Source organism: Protomyctophum bolini (genome assembly GCF_963924005.1).
Source record: "Protomyctophum bolini genome assembly, chromosome: 7".
In the NCBI taxonomy this organism is placed as follows: domain Eukaryota; kingdom Metazoa; phylum Chordata; class Actinopteri; order Myctophiformes; family Myctophidae; genus Protomyctophum; species Protomyctophum bolini.
In genome coordinates this window covers 35,059,606-35,077,571 of record NC_137868.1, presented here as the reverse complement: position 1 = coordinate 35,077,571, position 17,966 = coordinate 35,059,606, and the positions used below count along the sequence as shown (strand labels likewise).

At 42.3% G+C, this 17,966-nt stretch overlaps 1 protein-coding gene across 1 annotated transcript; it reads right to left on the bottom strand.

Moving 5' to 3' along the window:
• Positions 1–2,482: 2,482 nt before the first annotated feature.
• LOC308318185 (retinol dehydrogenase 12) lies at positions 2,483–14,204 on the bottom strand. Its single transcript, XM_080767625.1, has 7 exons — positions 14,010–14,204; positions 12,255–12,389; positions 11,400–11,591; positions 9,158–9,319; positions 7,733–7,852; positions 6,812–7,016; positions 2,483–5,779 (listed from the first exon to the last, which is right to left on the bottom strand). The coding sequence occupies exons 1-7, from the start codon at positions 14,149–14,151 to the stop codon at positions 5,674–5,676; spliced, it is 1,062 nt and encodes a 353-aa protein (XP_080623751.1). The 5' UTR covers positions 14,152–14,204; the 3' UTR covers positions 2,483–5,673.
• Positions 14,205–17,966: the final 3,762 nt, after the last annotated feature.

Sequence of the window (17,966 nt, the reverse complement as noted above, 5' to 3'; positions counted from 1 at the left end):
GTAGGAACTTAGGAAGGTAGTCAAATATCTTCAATATATAAAATGCTTGTTTGTTTAACCAGACTTGACGGCAAATCTCCTGGACTGATCAGCGGCAATTATTTTGTGCACATTGATCATAAGCTAAGTCACTACCTCAGAGCACTTTCTGTCACATATTATGAAAAACGTCTGGGTTTCCGAGGCTACATAATATGTGAAATACATTTTCTAATATTGATTAATTCATTTAATAATGGAAGTCAATCTGTCTCTGATGGGGCTGAAAGAAACCTTGCCATATTTGTGATTTTCCCTTTCTTTTTTGTTTTGACATGACGGCCAATGCTAGAGGCTGGTGCGTGTGGACGGGGGAGGAAAGTGGCTGTGAGGAAGAGGTGAGCAGCCGGCCCTGAGGAGGAGGAGGAAGAGCGCCACGGTCAAGTGAGCCTTAGATGAACCAACTCAGTTCATGCTTCTCAAACGGTTTAATTTCAAGGACCTCCTTAACTCTGGTAGTGTACAAAATGGACCCATAATTTGTCCATTTGGTTCCATTTGTCCACTCCCAGTTACAGACCTCTAAGGGGTCCATTCGGAACCCCCTCAAGTAACGCCTGTCGCCTGAGGCTCCCTGGACCCCACTTTGGTAACCACTGAACAAACAGAAAGAGGGTGTTTTGTGTTTATAATTTAATTTTATGCACTCTCGGGGCCGTGGTTGCAGGAGATCTGACGTAATGAGGAATGTCATGTCCCCCACCGCCATTGTTAAGAAAAACAAGCATGTGAATCACTTCAGGCAGTGGTTCTCAAACATTTTCATGTCACATCAGCGACGAGTTGTGAGCTTCTAGATTGTCTATTTTCGATAACGATAACCATACTAATGAAGAAAGCTTTCTGTAAAAAGTGGTACAAACGAGCTGTGCACTGTGTGCAGTCCAGCTGTGTGAGACAGAGCCCACATGGAGGGTGGTGGAGAGTGAGAGAGAGCGAGAGATATTGTGCTGAAAGATATACGGATAATCTATCTATGGATAATCTATGGATATGGATAATATATGGATTATTAGAGGAGACCACATTGTTGTACCAAAGTCCTGAGTTAATGCCAGGCTTGCCAGCTAGCCTGATAGCGTTAGCTATTCATAATCCTCATCTCCGTTATTCATAATCTTCATAATCCTCTGTTATGCAAGCGGATATATAAATATATATATTTAAAAATACGCTTGTTTGTTTTTAGTTGGTTTTCAAGTTTTGTACCTTCTATATTTGATTGCAAATTAATTAAGTTGCAATGTTTCCCATGCCAAGAAAGCCCCTGTGAATTGACTGATCAGAAAATAGACAGACCGTTTCAAACACAGAATAAACATAATTAAAAGTGACATTTTATTTATATTTACTTTGAAAATCTCTGAACTCTGAAATGTGTTCATGAAACTAATACATGTACAAGCAGTGTTCTTGGATTATCTAAATACTTAAATTTACTACTGTTTTACATATCATTGCTGTCAGGCACAAACCACGTGAAAGTAGAGGAAAATCTAGGCTTTGATAAAATAACACCTACCGGTATGTATGGCCAAAATATTAAATAAGGATGCCAGCCCCAGGCTAAAGGTGTTCGCGTAAGTTTTTTTGGCCAATGTTTGGTGTCAATTGGGTTTGCACACTGCCCCGAATATTTCGTCCATATAATGTTTTTTAGGTCACCAGGGTCGATCTTATCCGTTTTCCACAGCTGTCTAGTGGAGTGTTGGTGACAGTCTAATGATCGCCTACTACTTTCATATCCGCAAAACGCACCACTGTGCAACCACCTTTAAAGTGGCTTAAAGTGTGTCTGTGGGTTTTATATGAAAAGTATTAAAAAACTACCCTGGATCCATTGGAACATTCCCGGAAAAGTAATGGATTCCACCTGACGGCAACAATATTTTATGCTGTATTGATAGGTTGGGTCAGAACAGAGAAGTTATTCTACAGTCTACTGTATTATCCTATACTCTTGTTTGAACAATCAAACTCAATATGATGTAGGTGTAGCACAGTGATTCTCAACTTGTGTGTGTGTGACTGTGTGTGTGTGTGTGTGTGTGTGTGTGTGTGTGTGTGTGTGTGTCGCGAAAGCTTTTGAAATTTTCAAGTGCACCCTGATCCCGAAAAGCTGAACATAATTTAATCATTGTGGATGATTTCATATTGCACAGTCACCATAATGTAATGCATAAGGCCTGTTTATTCAAGTGAACAGCATCAGAAATACTTTAAAATGCTCGGTCTGTTCTGGGACTACTGTCCTCCTTGAGGTGTGGCAACTACAATTAGACAGCAAGCCAAACAAACATTCACAGAGGACATGAGTCAGGAAGTATGCTTCAAGCTCCAAACATTTATTGCAGACTGAAGGTGTGTATAGTTGTGAAAACGGAGTGAAACTGCAAAAACATACAACAAAAATAATAATAATTAATTACTTTAGAGTTTATGAGTAGAGGTAAGCAAGTGTAAATGTGAATACATGTAGGATACATTTGATTATGGTAAGTATATATGTATTAGCAACTGTAACAAATCCCATACAACAATAAACACTCAAAGGCAAAATAACACTGATTAAATAGCTAGACCTACATAATCACAGCACTAATGAAATGAAGGTTCAACATCAACTTAAGTACCCAACATGGATATATAATGTTAGCACTTTCACCCAAGTTTGACAAAGAGGTAATAGAGAACAAAGTCACATTTACAGACAATGCTTGCCTAGCTTGCCATTATTATTATTTTCACATGTGCATGATAAACATACATCTTATTAATACACTAGTTTAAGCTAGTAAAAAGCTAGAAAATAATAAAATGATTGAAAGAAAGAACTAGTGTACTGTCTGCTAGCGTGCTGCTTTCTTTGTTATGGATATACATACTGTTGACTTTTTCATCAGTCTTACAACAAAAAAATACTTAATGCACAAATAAATGACATTAAACACTGCCATAGGGCGGGTCTTACTATTAGACAGGAACCCTACGGGGTGTCAAACACAACTTAAACGGCTGTACCATTGCACAGCAAAAGTAGGGGTGACACTGAAATAAATAACACAAACATAGCAGAACATGCACCCTGATCCCGAAAGGTTTGAGAACCACTGATGTAGCATCTCTGTATCTAATCTCTTTATGTCTGATAAGAACATATACATTACATGTGGAAATGACCATTATGTGATGCATAATGCCTGTTTATTCAAGTGAACAGCATCAGAAATACTTAAAAATGCTCTGGGACTGGTAGAAATCTGGAAACAATTAGTGGTTTGGACTGGTTCCTGTCATAGTCTTCCCACTCCAATGACAAAATAAAGATCAAATGAGGTACAGAAACATCCAGGGTCATTTCAGAGGATACTTCACCGTCTTTACACACTATTAGGAGATAATGGCAGTAGAACGGTTAATCAAACAAATTGGTTTAATCAATAATAAAAATAAAATAGAAATGTGATTAATTGATTTATAAATCACTAGCAAAATAATCAATCTTTGCAACCCAAATTGCCACAGATCCAATCAATGAGCTTGCACTTGACTATACTGTCAAATATGGATGCATGATTTTGTGCTTGGCTTTGTGCATTTAAATGTAAAATAGTGTGACATCTGTGAGACCTCAACCACCCAAACTGGACAGAGGTGCAATTTAGAGACGAGATGGGTCAGTGTTTTTCAGGCTCCTGATTGTCTATTCTGGGTCACAGCAAGGCATGTAAATCAGGAAAGGACAAGACACATTGTTTTCTTTTTCTGTCGATTCCAGCTGGCAGATTCATTGCGCAGGCAAAATGGAGACTGAGAGGTCATCTGGACAGGTGTATGAATTAACACTATTTACTTAATTACTGTAACCTTTGTTAAATAATCAGTTCATGAGACATATCACACGTTTTCTGGTCACTCGTTTTTCCATCAATGGGAAACTGTCAGATATTAACCGCCTGTCAACTAATTATTGCAATCAGAATCAACTTTTTTGTCACCTAAAAAAAACCAAACTAAAGAATATCTCAAGGAGAGAGAAAAATCTAAAACATGTATACAGATTACAGACGCAGCATAAAACCAGCAGTATGCACATGAAGTTCTAATGACAGCTGATACTGTCCTGTCAGAAACCTATTCTGTGCAATTTGGATACCTCCGAAGCGGGAACATCGAAAAACAAGACGTCAGAAAACAAATATTTTACTGAACTGATCTATCTGAATCTACTGATATGACAAAATAGGGAATCAAACAAATAATGTTTATTCATATGTTTGTCCATTTGACCTCAATGGACAAGTGAATTGACCTCAATTCATGTATCCCATTGAACTTCTGGCTCCAGTTTGTCTTCCAGTGAGTCCAGTCTGTGCCATAACATATAATAGAACATGTGTGTCCTTTCCTTCCTTACAATAGCTTTGACAGAAAGGAGGTGTAGTCTGCTCGGTAGAAGTTCTCCACCAGAGTCCTCTGGACTCCATGTTGGCTCTACAACAATGAGAGGATCTAAACATGGCTGTCCGGCTGTAGCCTGGGTTCCAGGCTGATTCGCTGTGTTCCGCGGATCTGAACATGTCACTGCGCTACTCAGTCTGGAAAGTCTCCTATTCTCCACAGGTAGGCGGGACATATGAAGGTTGAAATGGAACCGTGGCTTCTGATTGGTCTGTAGTGTGGGTTGAGGAAAAACACCAGTTTGACGTATCAATGCGCACTGCGCAGCTACTACTGTTGTCCTGCAACGTCCCCTTATCATTCACTAAACTCACCCCACACAGCCGTCAAGTGGTGCAACCACTTCATTACGGAGCTTTGTGTGTCTGGCTGGGTCTGTACTCTGTACGTCCGAGCACGGAAATATCGTTCGGTTGGTTTTCACAACCAAGTGTCACTGTTGCGCAGCCTATGTGTGTGTGTGTAAACACATATTAACTGACTGTATACTGTATATGATGGTTTCGTGTGTGACGGTACAGTACAGTAGAGGGTAACTGTCATTTCTCGTTTCCGTTTCGGGCACGGGGCGGCTGGCCCAAACCGGCCCGGCCCCCTGGGTGCGTTTCTGGGGGTCTGGATGTTCCGCGGACCCCCTGGGGACCTCTGCACGGTAACTAATTTCTCGACCGTTTCGGAGACAGGCAGCTCGCCGGAACCGGGCCTACACCCTGGGCGCGTTCCTGTGGGTCTGGAAGTTCCGGGGACCCCCTGGGGACCCCCACACGGAGTTGCACCACTTACTTCACACGGGTGTGATTATTTTTTTGTACTACTGAATATGACAGTGATCTACTGAATCATTTACTTTTTACCGTAGGTTTTTACTTTTTATTCTCACGTCTCGAACGGCGTTATTGTTTTCAACAGTGAGAAGCATGGACAGAGTGGCGCTGGCTGATGACGTATCGGCAACAACGTGGCTATGTAACAGTTGACGTTATGAAATGCGAGTCAAGCAGCCTCTGCATGCCCAGACTGAGTAGAGAGTGACAATTCAGAATCACGGCACACAGCGATTCAAGCTGGAACCCAGGCTAGTCCGGCTGGCAGGTTGGAGGAATCCCTCGTCTGCGGTCCTGAGACGGGGTCGGGTCAGAGTTCTTGATAGGGAGGGACAGGGTCGGGTCAGAGTCACTGTTTGTCAGTTAATCCGACCAATCGGGCGCTCTCCTCCCACAATCTCCTGGCTACTGCGTCGTCCCTGGCCTGCGGAGCCGAGGTCTTCTCCGCACAGTCACTGGAGCAAACACACAATCACTGCATCAATGCATCTTGTAATCACAAGGCCCGCCCCCCATTTGAGGTAGAGATGTACCGATACATTTTTTTCCTTCCCAATACCGATTCCAATAATCAGTGTGTAATTAAAATAATTCTAGGACAGTGGCTCAGGGACTCCTTGAAAGGATTCCAAATGAACCCTTAAGGCTCATACTGTACATAGTCTGGATTTTCGTTGGTTAGGTGACCACCGAACTACAACATGACGTCACGAGCCGCTGTGAAGAGCAAACCACCACCACCGATCCAGCCCGTCTCTCTGTTTTTACTCACCACCGCTCAACGTTATTTCAGTTCCGGTGGTCAGCTCACCACCGGAGCGGTGGTCACCTCACCACCGAAAATCCAGACTATAAATAGGCCTTTACAGGTCTGTAACTCTTGAGAGTGTACAAATGGACCCATCCATTTGTACAGTCAGAGTTATGGGATTCCATGGAATTAAACGTTTTGAGAACCACTGATCTAGGAATAAATACAAATTTAAAGTGCAGCTACAAGTTAGTAAAATAATACTACTGTAGGCTACTATGTAAATAGTACAGTAAGAGTATAAAACAGTCTGAAGAATTCAAATATGACTAATTGTAATCGTGATAAATGATGTGGTATCGATTCGGAATGGCATATACTGGTATACTCGCCGATACCACTACCAGCATTTTAACCCATGATGCCCATTCTACAAAGGCCTTCTAAATCAGTATTTCTAACACTTTAACGGTCCATCTAGACCGGGCACCCCTTTACGTAACTAGATACATTTCAATACGGGAACCCCCTTTTGGTGTTGTTTTTCAGAATTGGCCTCAGGTCTGAGTGGGTTAAGCAGTATCGCCAGCTTTTCGGATACTGGTATCGGACTCGGGATAACTCTAATTTGAGGGCCCATTTTACAATACCCTTGTGGCACACCGGTGGTCTCCAGACCAAACGGCTTGAGAATTACTGGCCTAATGCATATAAAGCTAACGTTTTCAGACACTACCTGAAGTAGCGTCCGGACAGGGCCTCCAGACCCGGGGTGACGGAGCAGTAGATGGTGGTCTGGGCTCCCTGGGTGGGGGTCTTCATCAGGAGGTGGGAGGGGGCCGACAGCAGTGGTCCCAGCAAGGGGAACCAGTTCTGCCAGTGTCTACCCAGTTCTGTAAGTACGACCCCCGGATGGAGGCTGTAGGCCGTCACTCCTGTTCCTGTGAGGGGGCACAGGACAGAGCTTTCTTTATACTGGATTTCCAGGCCCATACACGGCCTTCAAATCCAGTCCTACAGTAATATTCCACTGATCAGAGCGATTGTCACTGAGTTATGGCCAATTCTTTAGTTTTTTGGTGCAGATTGGAGCAGCAGTGTGTGACTGGGGTGACAATTGTCATGGCCAACCCCTGAACAGTGAATTGTTCATTTAGGGACCCCTACTAATTTGTACTTTGACATAATGACAAAAATAGCAGAACTACATATCTGAATATCTACAATTGCTGCATATATTCTAATAATGCATAATAGATTAAGTGTTACATTTTAGTATATCTGGTATGTTTAAGTTTGTTGATGAAACTTCATTCTGTTTTGTTTTGACCCCCAGGGATCATATTTTATACAAAGAAATCTTGGAAAAAAATAATATATATATTTTGAATGTTATTATTTTATTAACACTTTTATGGGGGTCACTGGCACAAAATATTTTCTGATGGTTGTCTGCAGTCAGATAGATATGGTTTGGATTGGCGGTCCGTCCAATTGACATGAAAAGGTTTGAGAACCCCTTGTTATAGATAATAGACAGACCACAGATTATAGATAGACAATAGACAAACATATAGAGACGATACACGTATATGTAGACAGATGTATAGATTATACATTATAGACAGATTGCTCTATAGATTTCTATAGGTATTACCTTGCATCCTGTGGGCTAGCTCTCTGGCGAACAAGACGTTGGCTAGCTTGCTCTGTTGGTAGCTCTCTAAAGAGCTGTAGGGACGCTTGGCGAAGAATAAATCATCAAGGTTGATCTTCCCTAGAGAGATAAACACAGAGAAAGCATGACAGGCAACCAAACAATGCTGTGATGAATGATGATTATTAATCAGTATTGAAATGATTACTGAAGAGTCTAAAATAATATAGTACATTTAGGGGCCAGCAGTGGGCAGTAGAGACCACCACTTCTAAACCATAGATATTAAAAATAGATCTATAGTCAAATCCACAGAGGGGTGCCCTGGGCGCCGCCATTACTGAGGTGTAATCCATGGAGCAGGTGCTCCGTAGGCCAGGTGTGGCTAATCAGTGCTGCTGTGCTTAATGGTACACCTCAGTAATGGCCGCACCCAGGCAACCCTCTGTGGATTTGTCTATATAGAGCCTTGCAGTCCCGCCCCCTCGAGAGACCAAGAAAATAAATCCCTGTTCATTTTCCTCATAGACTTTTCAGAAAGTATTTATTTAAAGACTTTTACGCCGCGGACAAAGCAAACTCTTGTCGTGACAAATCATGACAATAAACACAATGTTTTGGGCCAGTCAAAGAATTAAAGTAGAAAAAAAACACTTTTTTTGTTGTTTTTCTTTGTAATTATTTGTTTGGTCCAAAATATTGTGTTTATTGTCATGATTTGTCACGACTCGAGTTGGCTTCATACGGCGCTTAAAAGGTCTTTAAATAAATAAATGTCTATGGGGAAAAATGCATTGGGATTCATTTCATGGGCCTGGTGTCGTCATGAAAGGGGGCGGGACTGCGACGCTGTATAGAAATGGATGCCTCATTGGCCGCTGCAGTTCGTTGAAGTCATGTGTATCGACGTGAGGGCGAAAGTGTGCCAGAAGTGCAGAAGGCACACTGCCACTCAAGTCACTACTGGCCAATCACAGCGCGTCTTTTCAGGGACTTTTCAGACCCTAACGTCCACGTGGAAGCTTCTGTGAAGCACTAGTCTCACGTTGCCATACTGTTGCCTCTCGCAAGTGGCAATAGTTGTCTGGCTACGCGAGACTAGTGAAGCACCAACGTGGAAGCTGGCCCTCACTTGAGTAAATAAGCCCCAGAGCCGAAGGAGGCGTCTACCTTTCTATGTCTATTTATTTTTTAATCTTCTCTTCTGGGGGTCCCTGCAATCAAAGACAAGTTTAGTAGTGAAAATAGCCGATCTACAAGCCCACAATGTGACACGAAGCGACACGTTGTGAGCTTGTAGATCTGCTGGTTTTCTCTTTTGGGTCACAGGCTAAAAGGTTTGGAAACCACTGATATAAACGATTGCCTCCTCTGTGTGATGCTGGATGCAGAGTCCAGTAGAAACCAGTATTAAAATAGGTTTACCTCCTTTGTGAGCCAAACTGGAAACAGTGACCACCCGGCTGGGGGCGGAGCACTTCAACTTCTCCAGCAGCAGATTGGTTAGCAGGAAGTGTCCCAAATGATTGACACCTAACTGGGTCTCAAAGCCGTCCTCTGTCAGCCACATTGGACACATCATCACACCTGGATGGATGGAAATACGGACAGACAAGACAGACAGACAGACACAAATTTAAGTCCATGCTACTCCATTCATTGCCATAGACACATCGGCATTCAACCCATGATAAAAGCTACTAAACAGCAGAGTCGTGTGTTAACTGGGGTAGCTATTAAGACATGCCACATGACATGATGGTTCATGTGGTTAATAGCAAACTGTATTGCAGAACCAGTGGTTTTTTACAGTATTTTGAGTTACTTTCAATTTTCAATAATTGTACTTCTACATACGTTTACTAGTAACTACTTTGGCAATTTGAAAATAGCCAATGTACAAGCTTACAACGCATCTTGATGCAACGTTTTGTGAACTTATAGATCTGCCATTTTCAAAGGATCTTTATGCATTTGATACATTTGTGAAATCAGACCTTCTGCATAATAAGTAATTTAACTGTTTTCTTTTTCTTTTCAAAATCTTTTTATTGCAATTTCAATAAGACAAATAATGAAAAGACTGTTGTTGCGCAAAACATGCCACTCCAAGACAAAGGAAAAATAAAATAAAAAAAATTCTCCCCTTCAAGTCCCAATTTAGTAAGTATATTTTGATGCCACTAATTTATACTTTTACTTAAGTAAAAAGATGTATACCAGACTTTTACTTGGCTAGAGTGTTTCTACAATGGTATTGATGCTTTTAGTTAAGTAAACAAATGTTGGTAATTCTTCATCCAATGTGCAGATAGGACCAATGCAAACATTGGAAAGATTGGCTTCTAAAGCAGTGGCCGTGGGTTTGTTGTCCCCTCTGGGCACTGTTCTAGCCCCTGAAATTGAATTCAGATGTCACCAGGCTTTTAGCAGTCAGTGAGCTGGTTTGGTGCTTGTGTGCATGACTGCCACAAAAGAAAGGAGTGACAGACGTTGCCAGCGTGCTTGAATTCCATCGGTCATTAGTGCATGTTCCAGTGTTTCTCAGCAAGACTTGTTTCAACTCAATCAACTGATCTGGATTTAATTGCATGGAATAAATCCCCTGAATCAAATGAACTCTCCTTAAAGCTGTAATCCGTCACTTTTTAGGTCATATATATGCGGGATTGCATTTCTATGTTAAATACACACTGTGTCGTTCCTTTTCCCAGCTGCGGCAAGCATTGTGTTTCAGCGTTCTCTGTGTCCAACGTTTTTATTGGCAGGGCACTCTGGGTGGCCCAGTGTTTATTTTACTTTTTTGCACTGACCCATTTTCATGGGCTACCCGTAAATATCCCTTTTAGTTTTCTTCTTCATTTCTTATATATTTTTGAGCGGTGCCTAACTGCTCCAATGACTGGCAGTGTGTATGTCTGCATGTCTGTATCACACAGGTGTGATTTTCAATTATCATTTCAAAGTAGAAAATACTAGAGAGGAGCGCCACTCATCAATGTGCGACCGACCGACCATTCAAAATCCTGGGTGTGTAGAGACAGTAGATTCACGAAGATGCCAAATGCTGCTCGCGTCAGGCAAAGGATTTCCGTTTTTCTGGCCGACGCTGCAGGTTGCATGCTTCATTTCCATCCACCAGCTGTCTAAAAACCAGGAAGAGACTCCTGCCACGAGTGGCATTTGACATCTTTGTGAATCTACTGTCTGGATCTGCCCATTCTTAAACCACGAGTCCATGTTTAGTGTTTACCATTATTTCGGTCAGCCTATTTGTGCTAATAACACAGGTGACATGATGTTCCTCTTTATTAATTAAAAATAATACTATAATAGATTTTCAATTTTGTATATCGTCTGTCAGGTAGAAACCTCATATGTTCATAAATGTTACTTTTCAGGATTCAAAGTTTAGCAGATCGACAAGCTCAAAACATGTGCTTGTAGCTTGTAGATCTGCTATTTTTGATACCTTTGTCGCTTTGTGTGATGCTGTAGTATGACCAAGAGGTAATTAATTTACAAGAAAACACAACATTTTTAAATATGGAGATGAGAGGTTTCTGCCCGACAGCAGTTACACATTTATCCTGTACTGTATTTTTTGGTTTGCCTGTCCTGCCAGATGCCATGCTGCTCGTCATGGGTGATGTTTCCCAAGCCTCACCAGCATTGTTGATGAGGATGTCCAGTCGGTCCTCCGTGCACAGGAACTCTTTGGCAAACAGCCTGATGGAGTGGAGAGAAGCCAGGTCCAGGTGTCGCACCATTATGTTTCCATTTCCTGTCTGCTTCCTGATCTCCTCTGCAGCCTGCTCAGCCCGTGTCAGGTCTCTGCATGCCATGATCACCCTGGCACCTGAGAGCACAACTTGGTTAATGGAAATGGAATAGGATAAGCTACGCATGTTATGTTAAAAGGTTTTTATAACAACGTTTTTGTTAAAGTTAAAGTGAGTATTTGTTCAGCAACAGGGGATGCATATGCAGAGACTAAATGTTTTTATAATCGTCATAGGGGCCCGCCCCCGCCCCCTCCCCCCGCTTATACCCCCCCCCCCCCCCCCCCCCCCCACACACACACACACACACACACACACTAAACCCAACCGGTTTAGGTTTAAACACTTATTTGTAACACTTTTTGAGCGTACAATAATATTAACAGAACACAAAGAGATTGGCCTGAATGACCATAACAGGTTTGAAACAATGAGAGTACAAATGGAACCAAATGGACCCGTTGTGGCGAGTCCATTTGGTTCCATTTTGGAGTTATGGGGGTCCTTGCAAATACAATGTTTGAGAACCACTTGGGGACTCATAGTGTGCCATAGTGTCATATGGGCTGAAGAGAACCTGGAGACTGACATTCAGTAACGGGATCTTATCAAAATAAGAACATTATAATGGTGTGTAAAAACAAAAAAATGTGCCAAGGACGAGGCCAACCCTGGGCTTTAAGGGTTTTGGCACTAGTGTACAGCATGCTGTGAGGTGCCTGTTCAGTCAGTGTTCACACCTCTTCTGGCCAGGTCTTTCGTCGTCTCCTTGCCGATCCCAGTGTTTGCCCCTGTGATCACCACTGTCTTCCCATCCAAACGCACCGAACACCGACACACTCCTCCCCTGACCCACCACCGTAGACCCACCACGACTACACACACACACACACACACACACGTACGTGCACGCGCGTGCGTGCGCACACACACACACACACACACACACACACACACACACACACACACACACACACACACACACACACACACACACACACACACACACAAACAAACAAACACACACACACTTGCATGAATATCAACATTTTAGGACTGGTTTTATGAATGTCATTTTTACAATGTTTTGACAAGACATCTACAAGCTCAAAATGCATCACAACACATTGTAACCATGTAGATCTGCTATTGTCTTGATGTTCTCAAGGGATTATTCCCAATAAAGAATTTCAATATTATTGTCAGTGCACAACACCAGCACATAACTAATTATAAATGATCAGGCATAACTCCTGTGGTGTAATGTCATTACCTGGGTGAACACATTAATTGGGTGAACCACTAATCCTACATTGTCTAAATCCTAATTCTGACCCCATTTTGATTCTAAAACCTTCTAAAAATCTTTTTAAACCATAAAAGGACAATTTCCCAGAGCATTCAAATACTCAATGATTTATTTCTCATATTCTCATAGATTTGTGCATGGGGACATTCCTCACACGTGTAGTATTAGTATCTCTCACTCACTCACACTCTCTCTCTCTCACACACACACACACACACACACACACACACACACACACACACACACACACGTCACACACACACACAGTAACCATGACGACAGAAGCATCCTTTGGCTGTGTTCTGCTGAAAAGGTTAGTTACTTCGCCAACACCATGCAGTAGTCAAACTCAGTATACACACTGGATAATGTAATATAGTATTACTAATTGGTTTAATTGATTATAATAAATGATAAATAAATAAACCAATAAATAGCTGTTTTGCATACACCTATACAGTGTGACATACATAAAATTGATCTTAAATTGTTAGTCGACAACATTTCTTATTATGTTATATGTTGTATGATAATGTCTTTAAATGTCACGATGAATTTTATACATAGGAAACAAGCCCTCAGGGCCGTTTGTTATCCTTTTGGCATCATATGTAGCCTACTATTTACTTACTTAGGCTAAAGTATTCAATCAATCAAAACCGATACAGAAAAGTGAATAAGGGTAGTCATTGTATTGAATGCAAGATGCCAGACTAGAGCGGTCAGCCGATTATTAAAAGAAAATGTATTAATACATTTTAATATTTTTCCCGTATTTATATGATGATGATACATATATTTATATTTTATCCCGAAACAATTCTCTTCCATATAGGCTATTCAATTAGCCGAAAAAATACCCTAAAATGTAGCCTACAATCGGACAGAATCTCGCTAAAATAATCCATGTATAGTTTCACACAAACATTGGCCTACTTGTAGATTAACAAACTATGTTAAAGAACCATTACATTTTTAGCCTACAGCCTGCAGTTGTTAATCTAATCAATTACGCGACACTACACATATTACATTAAATCTGATCATATATTTAGCCTTTTCAGTTTCCACTCATCCAACTGTCACTAATGAAGAGTAGCCTATAAGTAATTACTGTCATTCCTTTAGGATGAAACAAAGTGAAGCATCAACACCTCTAGTGGACACTGACTGGACAGTGACTTACAGAGTGCTGTGGCGGTCAGCACCGCTCCATGGCGAGCCAGCTGAGTCCACTCCACTTTGGTCCACGCCCACGGCAACTCCATGGTCTGTTCCGATCCACTGGACCGCGGCTGGACCAGGAACCCACTGAGATCTGCCCTCATGTGGAAATGACCCCTAGAAAAGCTCTGCTTTCTGTTGTACTGTCAAAGCCCTTCCGATGCCAGCGGATCTGTGAGAAGGTTTTTAGAAGCGCATTAAAAGCCTGCAGATTAACCAGCTCCCATAATCCCATCCTGAACTGGTAGGCTACTGCCGCCTACTGGTGTTGCAGTTCAAACTTCACCGTGTCTCGTCCCGGACGGACGTTGTGCGTGCGCGGACCCCTCGACAGTTCGCTCCATTCACCCACATCGCAGAAGTCACACGATTTGACAGGTCACCCATTTCGGTGCAGCACCGGGAATCTGCCTGCTTTGCAGCGGGACGGGGTTGGTCTGGTGTGATCGGTGGGCACGCAGTCCGTTTACCAACCGATTCTGTTCAGGCTATAGTGGTTACTGGTTATGGATTGCCTTAGTCCACAAAATGAACTAGAAAAAAGTGCGCTCTACGGAGCGCTGTTCTCCGCCTGTTGCCACTTAATAACCAGGAGGGCTGTTGTGTCAGTTATGAGGATCGACTAGGACTGTGCATGGACACAAAATCTGTTGAACATAAATTTACGTTAAAGGTTAAATACTAACATGATGGCTTTTGGAGTTGAATTCACCTCTGGCCTTTCACCTTCACCTCCAAGGAGGTATTTCAGACAGAAAACCAGGTGTCAACACGTATTCATATGATTTCTCCCTCTACCCATGGACGAATCCCAGGAAAATATTACACAAGAGATTTACAATTTTATGTCAATTCGTTTTAATGCCTATACTATGAATACAATTATTTTGGAACTATCCTACTCAATAAGACTATACAGTGAGTCTTATTTCAATACAATGATGATGAGAAATACAGAGAAGTGAAGTTATTTACCCACAAATGGTAACGGTCTGGCAGAGCGCTCTTCGACTAAAGTGTGATATAGTTTTCACAGCAAAAGTGTTATACAATGCATTTTCGGAGCTTATTATAGCCCTGCCAGATGTATCAAACATGACAAACACATCATCCGACTTGACGGGAAAAACAAATTTCCTCCCCTTTCTGCCGTCCCATGGCTGGGTCATCTCGCTCCTTTCGGACTCTGGAACTGGACGGGGGAGTATCGATGTGGCCATTATCTGTCATCTTCAATGTGTGAGTGCGGATGTGTGCTAATGTGTAAGCGGGGGTGCAAGTTTAGTGGGTGTGTGTGCGTGACGGTGTGTGTGTGTGTGTGAGTGAGTGAGTGTGTGTGTGTGTGTGTGTGTGTGTGTGTACGTGAGTGTGTGAGTGTGTGTGTGTGTGTGTGTGTGTGTGTGGGTGTTTTTTTGATTGATTGAAATCTTTATTAACAGTTTGCAGAATTACAGTACATTTCAAGCACAAACTCAATACAAAGACTGTTAACTGTGAGTGGACGACCCAATTAAGCCTTACACTTGTTTACAACAGGGTCCACATTGTTCAATTCATCAAAACATTTAGAGACAAACAAATAGACACTTCTATGTAGTTAAAGAACAGAACAGGAATTCATCATATAGGAAGCGAAAAGGGAAAAAAAGTATATATACAGTGAGGGGAACAGGGGGATAAAAGAAAAGAAAACGAAAGACAGAGTGTAGGGCGCCTGCACACAACACCATGCGTTGATGCCATGTGTGCATATGTGCAGGCACCCAACACCACGTCCATACAAAAACATAGTACAATCCATAGTACAAAGACAGAGTGTAGGGCGCCTGCACACAACACCATGCGTTGATGCCATGTGTGCATATGTGCAGGCACCCAACACCACGTCCATACAAAAACATAGTACAATCCAGATACAAATTCAGCTTTTACAGAGGCCAGTTTCGAATTGCAGCCATCCGTAGGTGCCCTTTGAGAGCAGTTTTGAAGGAGCCAAGGGATTCACATGTCTTAATGACTGTTGGTAGGGCGTTCCACATTTTGGTCGCATAGGAGCGAAAATAATTTAGTCCCTTGTTTGTGCCGAATCTGGGTTGTACATGGTTTGTTGCACTCCCTCTGGTGTTGTGGGTGTGGACTTCGTTTACATTAAGGAAGTATTTAGACAGGTACATGGGTATCTTGGTGGTGTATCTAATCTTGTGGACCAGACCCATTGCAAGATGCTGTACTCTGTCGTCGACCCTAAGCCATCCCAGCCTGTCAAAGTGGGCAGGGGTGAGGTGGGTTCGGGGGGTGAGGCCAAGTAGGAGCCTGACCAGTTTGTTTTGGGAGGTCTGGAGCCTTGTTTTAAGGGCCTTTGAGGTGCTGTGGTACCAGGAGGTGGATGCATAGTCAAAGAAACCTTGTACAAGGGCTCCTGTTAAGGTCTTCAAGGTGTTTTTGTCGACCAGTGAGGAGATCCTGTAGAGGAATCTTGTTCTTTGATTGACTTTTTTGATTACGTTGGTGGCCATCTTATCACCGGAAAGATTGGCCTCCAGGATGGAACCTAGGTAGGTAATTTGATCCTTCCGTGTGATAATATCATCACCAACTCTAACCAAGAAGCCATCTGCCTTTTTGAGATTACTATTTGATCCGAAGAGAATGGATTCAGTTTTTCCCAGGTGTAAGGATAGTTTGTTATCAGCGAGCCAGGTGCAGATTCTACCGAGTTCAGAGCTGAGGGTCTTTTCAACCTGCAGTTTGTTCCTGTCCGAGACCAGCAGTGCTGAGTCGTCTGCGAACAGGAACAAGTTGCAGTCACAAGCTGAAGTCATGTCGTTTACATATATTAGGAACAGTAAAGGCCCTAGTATGCTTCCTTGTGGGACGCCACAGCTCACTGGGAGGGGGGGGGACAGTGTTCCGTTCACTTCCACCATCTGTTCTCTCCCCTCCAGGTAGGATTGCATCCAGCTCACTGATGTGCTATCAAAACCAATAGCTTTAAGCTTGTTAACCAGTATGGAGTGGTTCACGGTGTCAAAAGCCTTTTGGAGGTCCAGCATGACCATGCCGCAGTATTTTCCAGCATCCACCTCGTGTTTGATGTGGTCGCTCAAATAGAGAAGGCATGTGTCAGTGGAGTGGGATGTTCTGAAACCAGATTGGAACTCGTACAACAATTTATTAGTGGCAAGATACTTTTCAACCTGTTCATAGACTATTTTTTCCATCACTTTCGAGATGGTGTGTGTGTTCATAAGGGCCTTTTTACAGAGAGTGACCGCAACCCGGTCTCTTTGTTTACTTCGTTGCGACAGGAAATTTCAGAGGTGGCATTGACCTGTCCCTGTTATAGCAAGAACACAAGAGAAAAAATAGAGAGAAACATAGAGAGAGAGAGAGAGAGAGAGAGAGAGAGAGAGAGAGAGAGAGAGAGAGAGAGAGAGAGAGAGAGAGAGAGAGCTATCTGCACTTGAGTTTTCCTGCTCCCTGGACAGGCTTTTATCCCGACATTTCCTGCCGTAATGTTTTTTATTACTTCTCTGTTTTTACCAGGGGCCACTAGATATTTTCTGTACATGTTCATCTCATACTCATAAGGTGACTTTTAACTATATTTGTTAGAGTGATGTATATACTTCTGGTCTTTACTTTATTTAGGATATTTTAATAATTCCCCCACTTTGGTGTTTCACTTTCTGAATCAGAACAAATCCAATCCAATGGGAACCCGGATAACGGTTATGGGTTGCCAGGGTTGCCGCGTTGGGCATCTCTATAGTCCAAATTATATATTCTGAATCCGAATGCAATGAATGCTTTGGTCATGTAAACATGAGGAATAGGAATACTTATTATTCAGGTTCCATGTAAACAGTTGGGTATGAATCTCTGTTCGGAATGAATTAATTAATTAAATTAATTGTTT

Coding starts and splice junctions, on each gene's coding strand:
- LOC308318185 (XM_080767625.1), bottom strand. CDS start 14,151: ATGAGGGCAGATCTCAGTGGGTTCCTGGTCCAGCCGCGGTCCAGTGGA. Junction 12,390..14,009: donor GCTGACCGCCACAGCACTCT/GTAAGTCACTGT, acceptor GTGTGTGTGTAG/TCGTGGTGGGTCTACGGTGG. Junction 7,853..9,157: donor CAGTTTGGCTCACAAAGGAG/GTAAACCTATTT, acceptor TTATCTCTCTAG/GGAAGATCAACCTTGATGAT.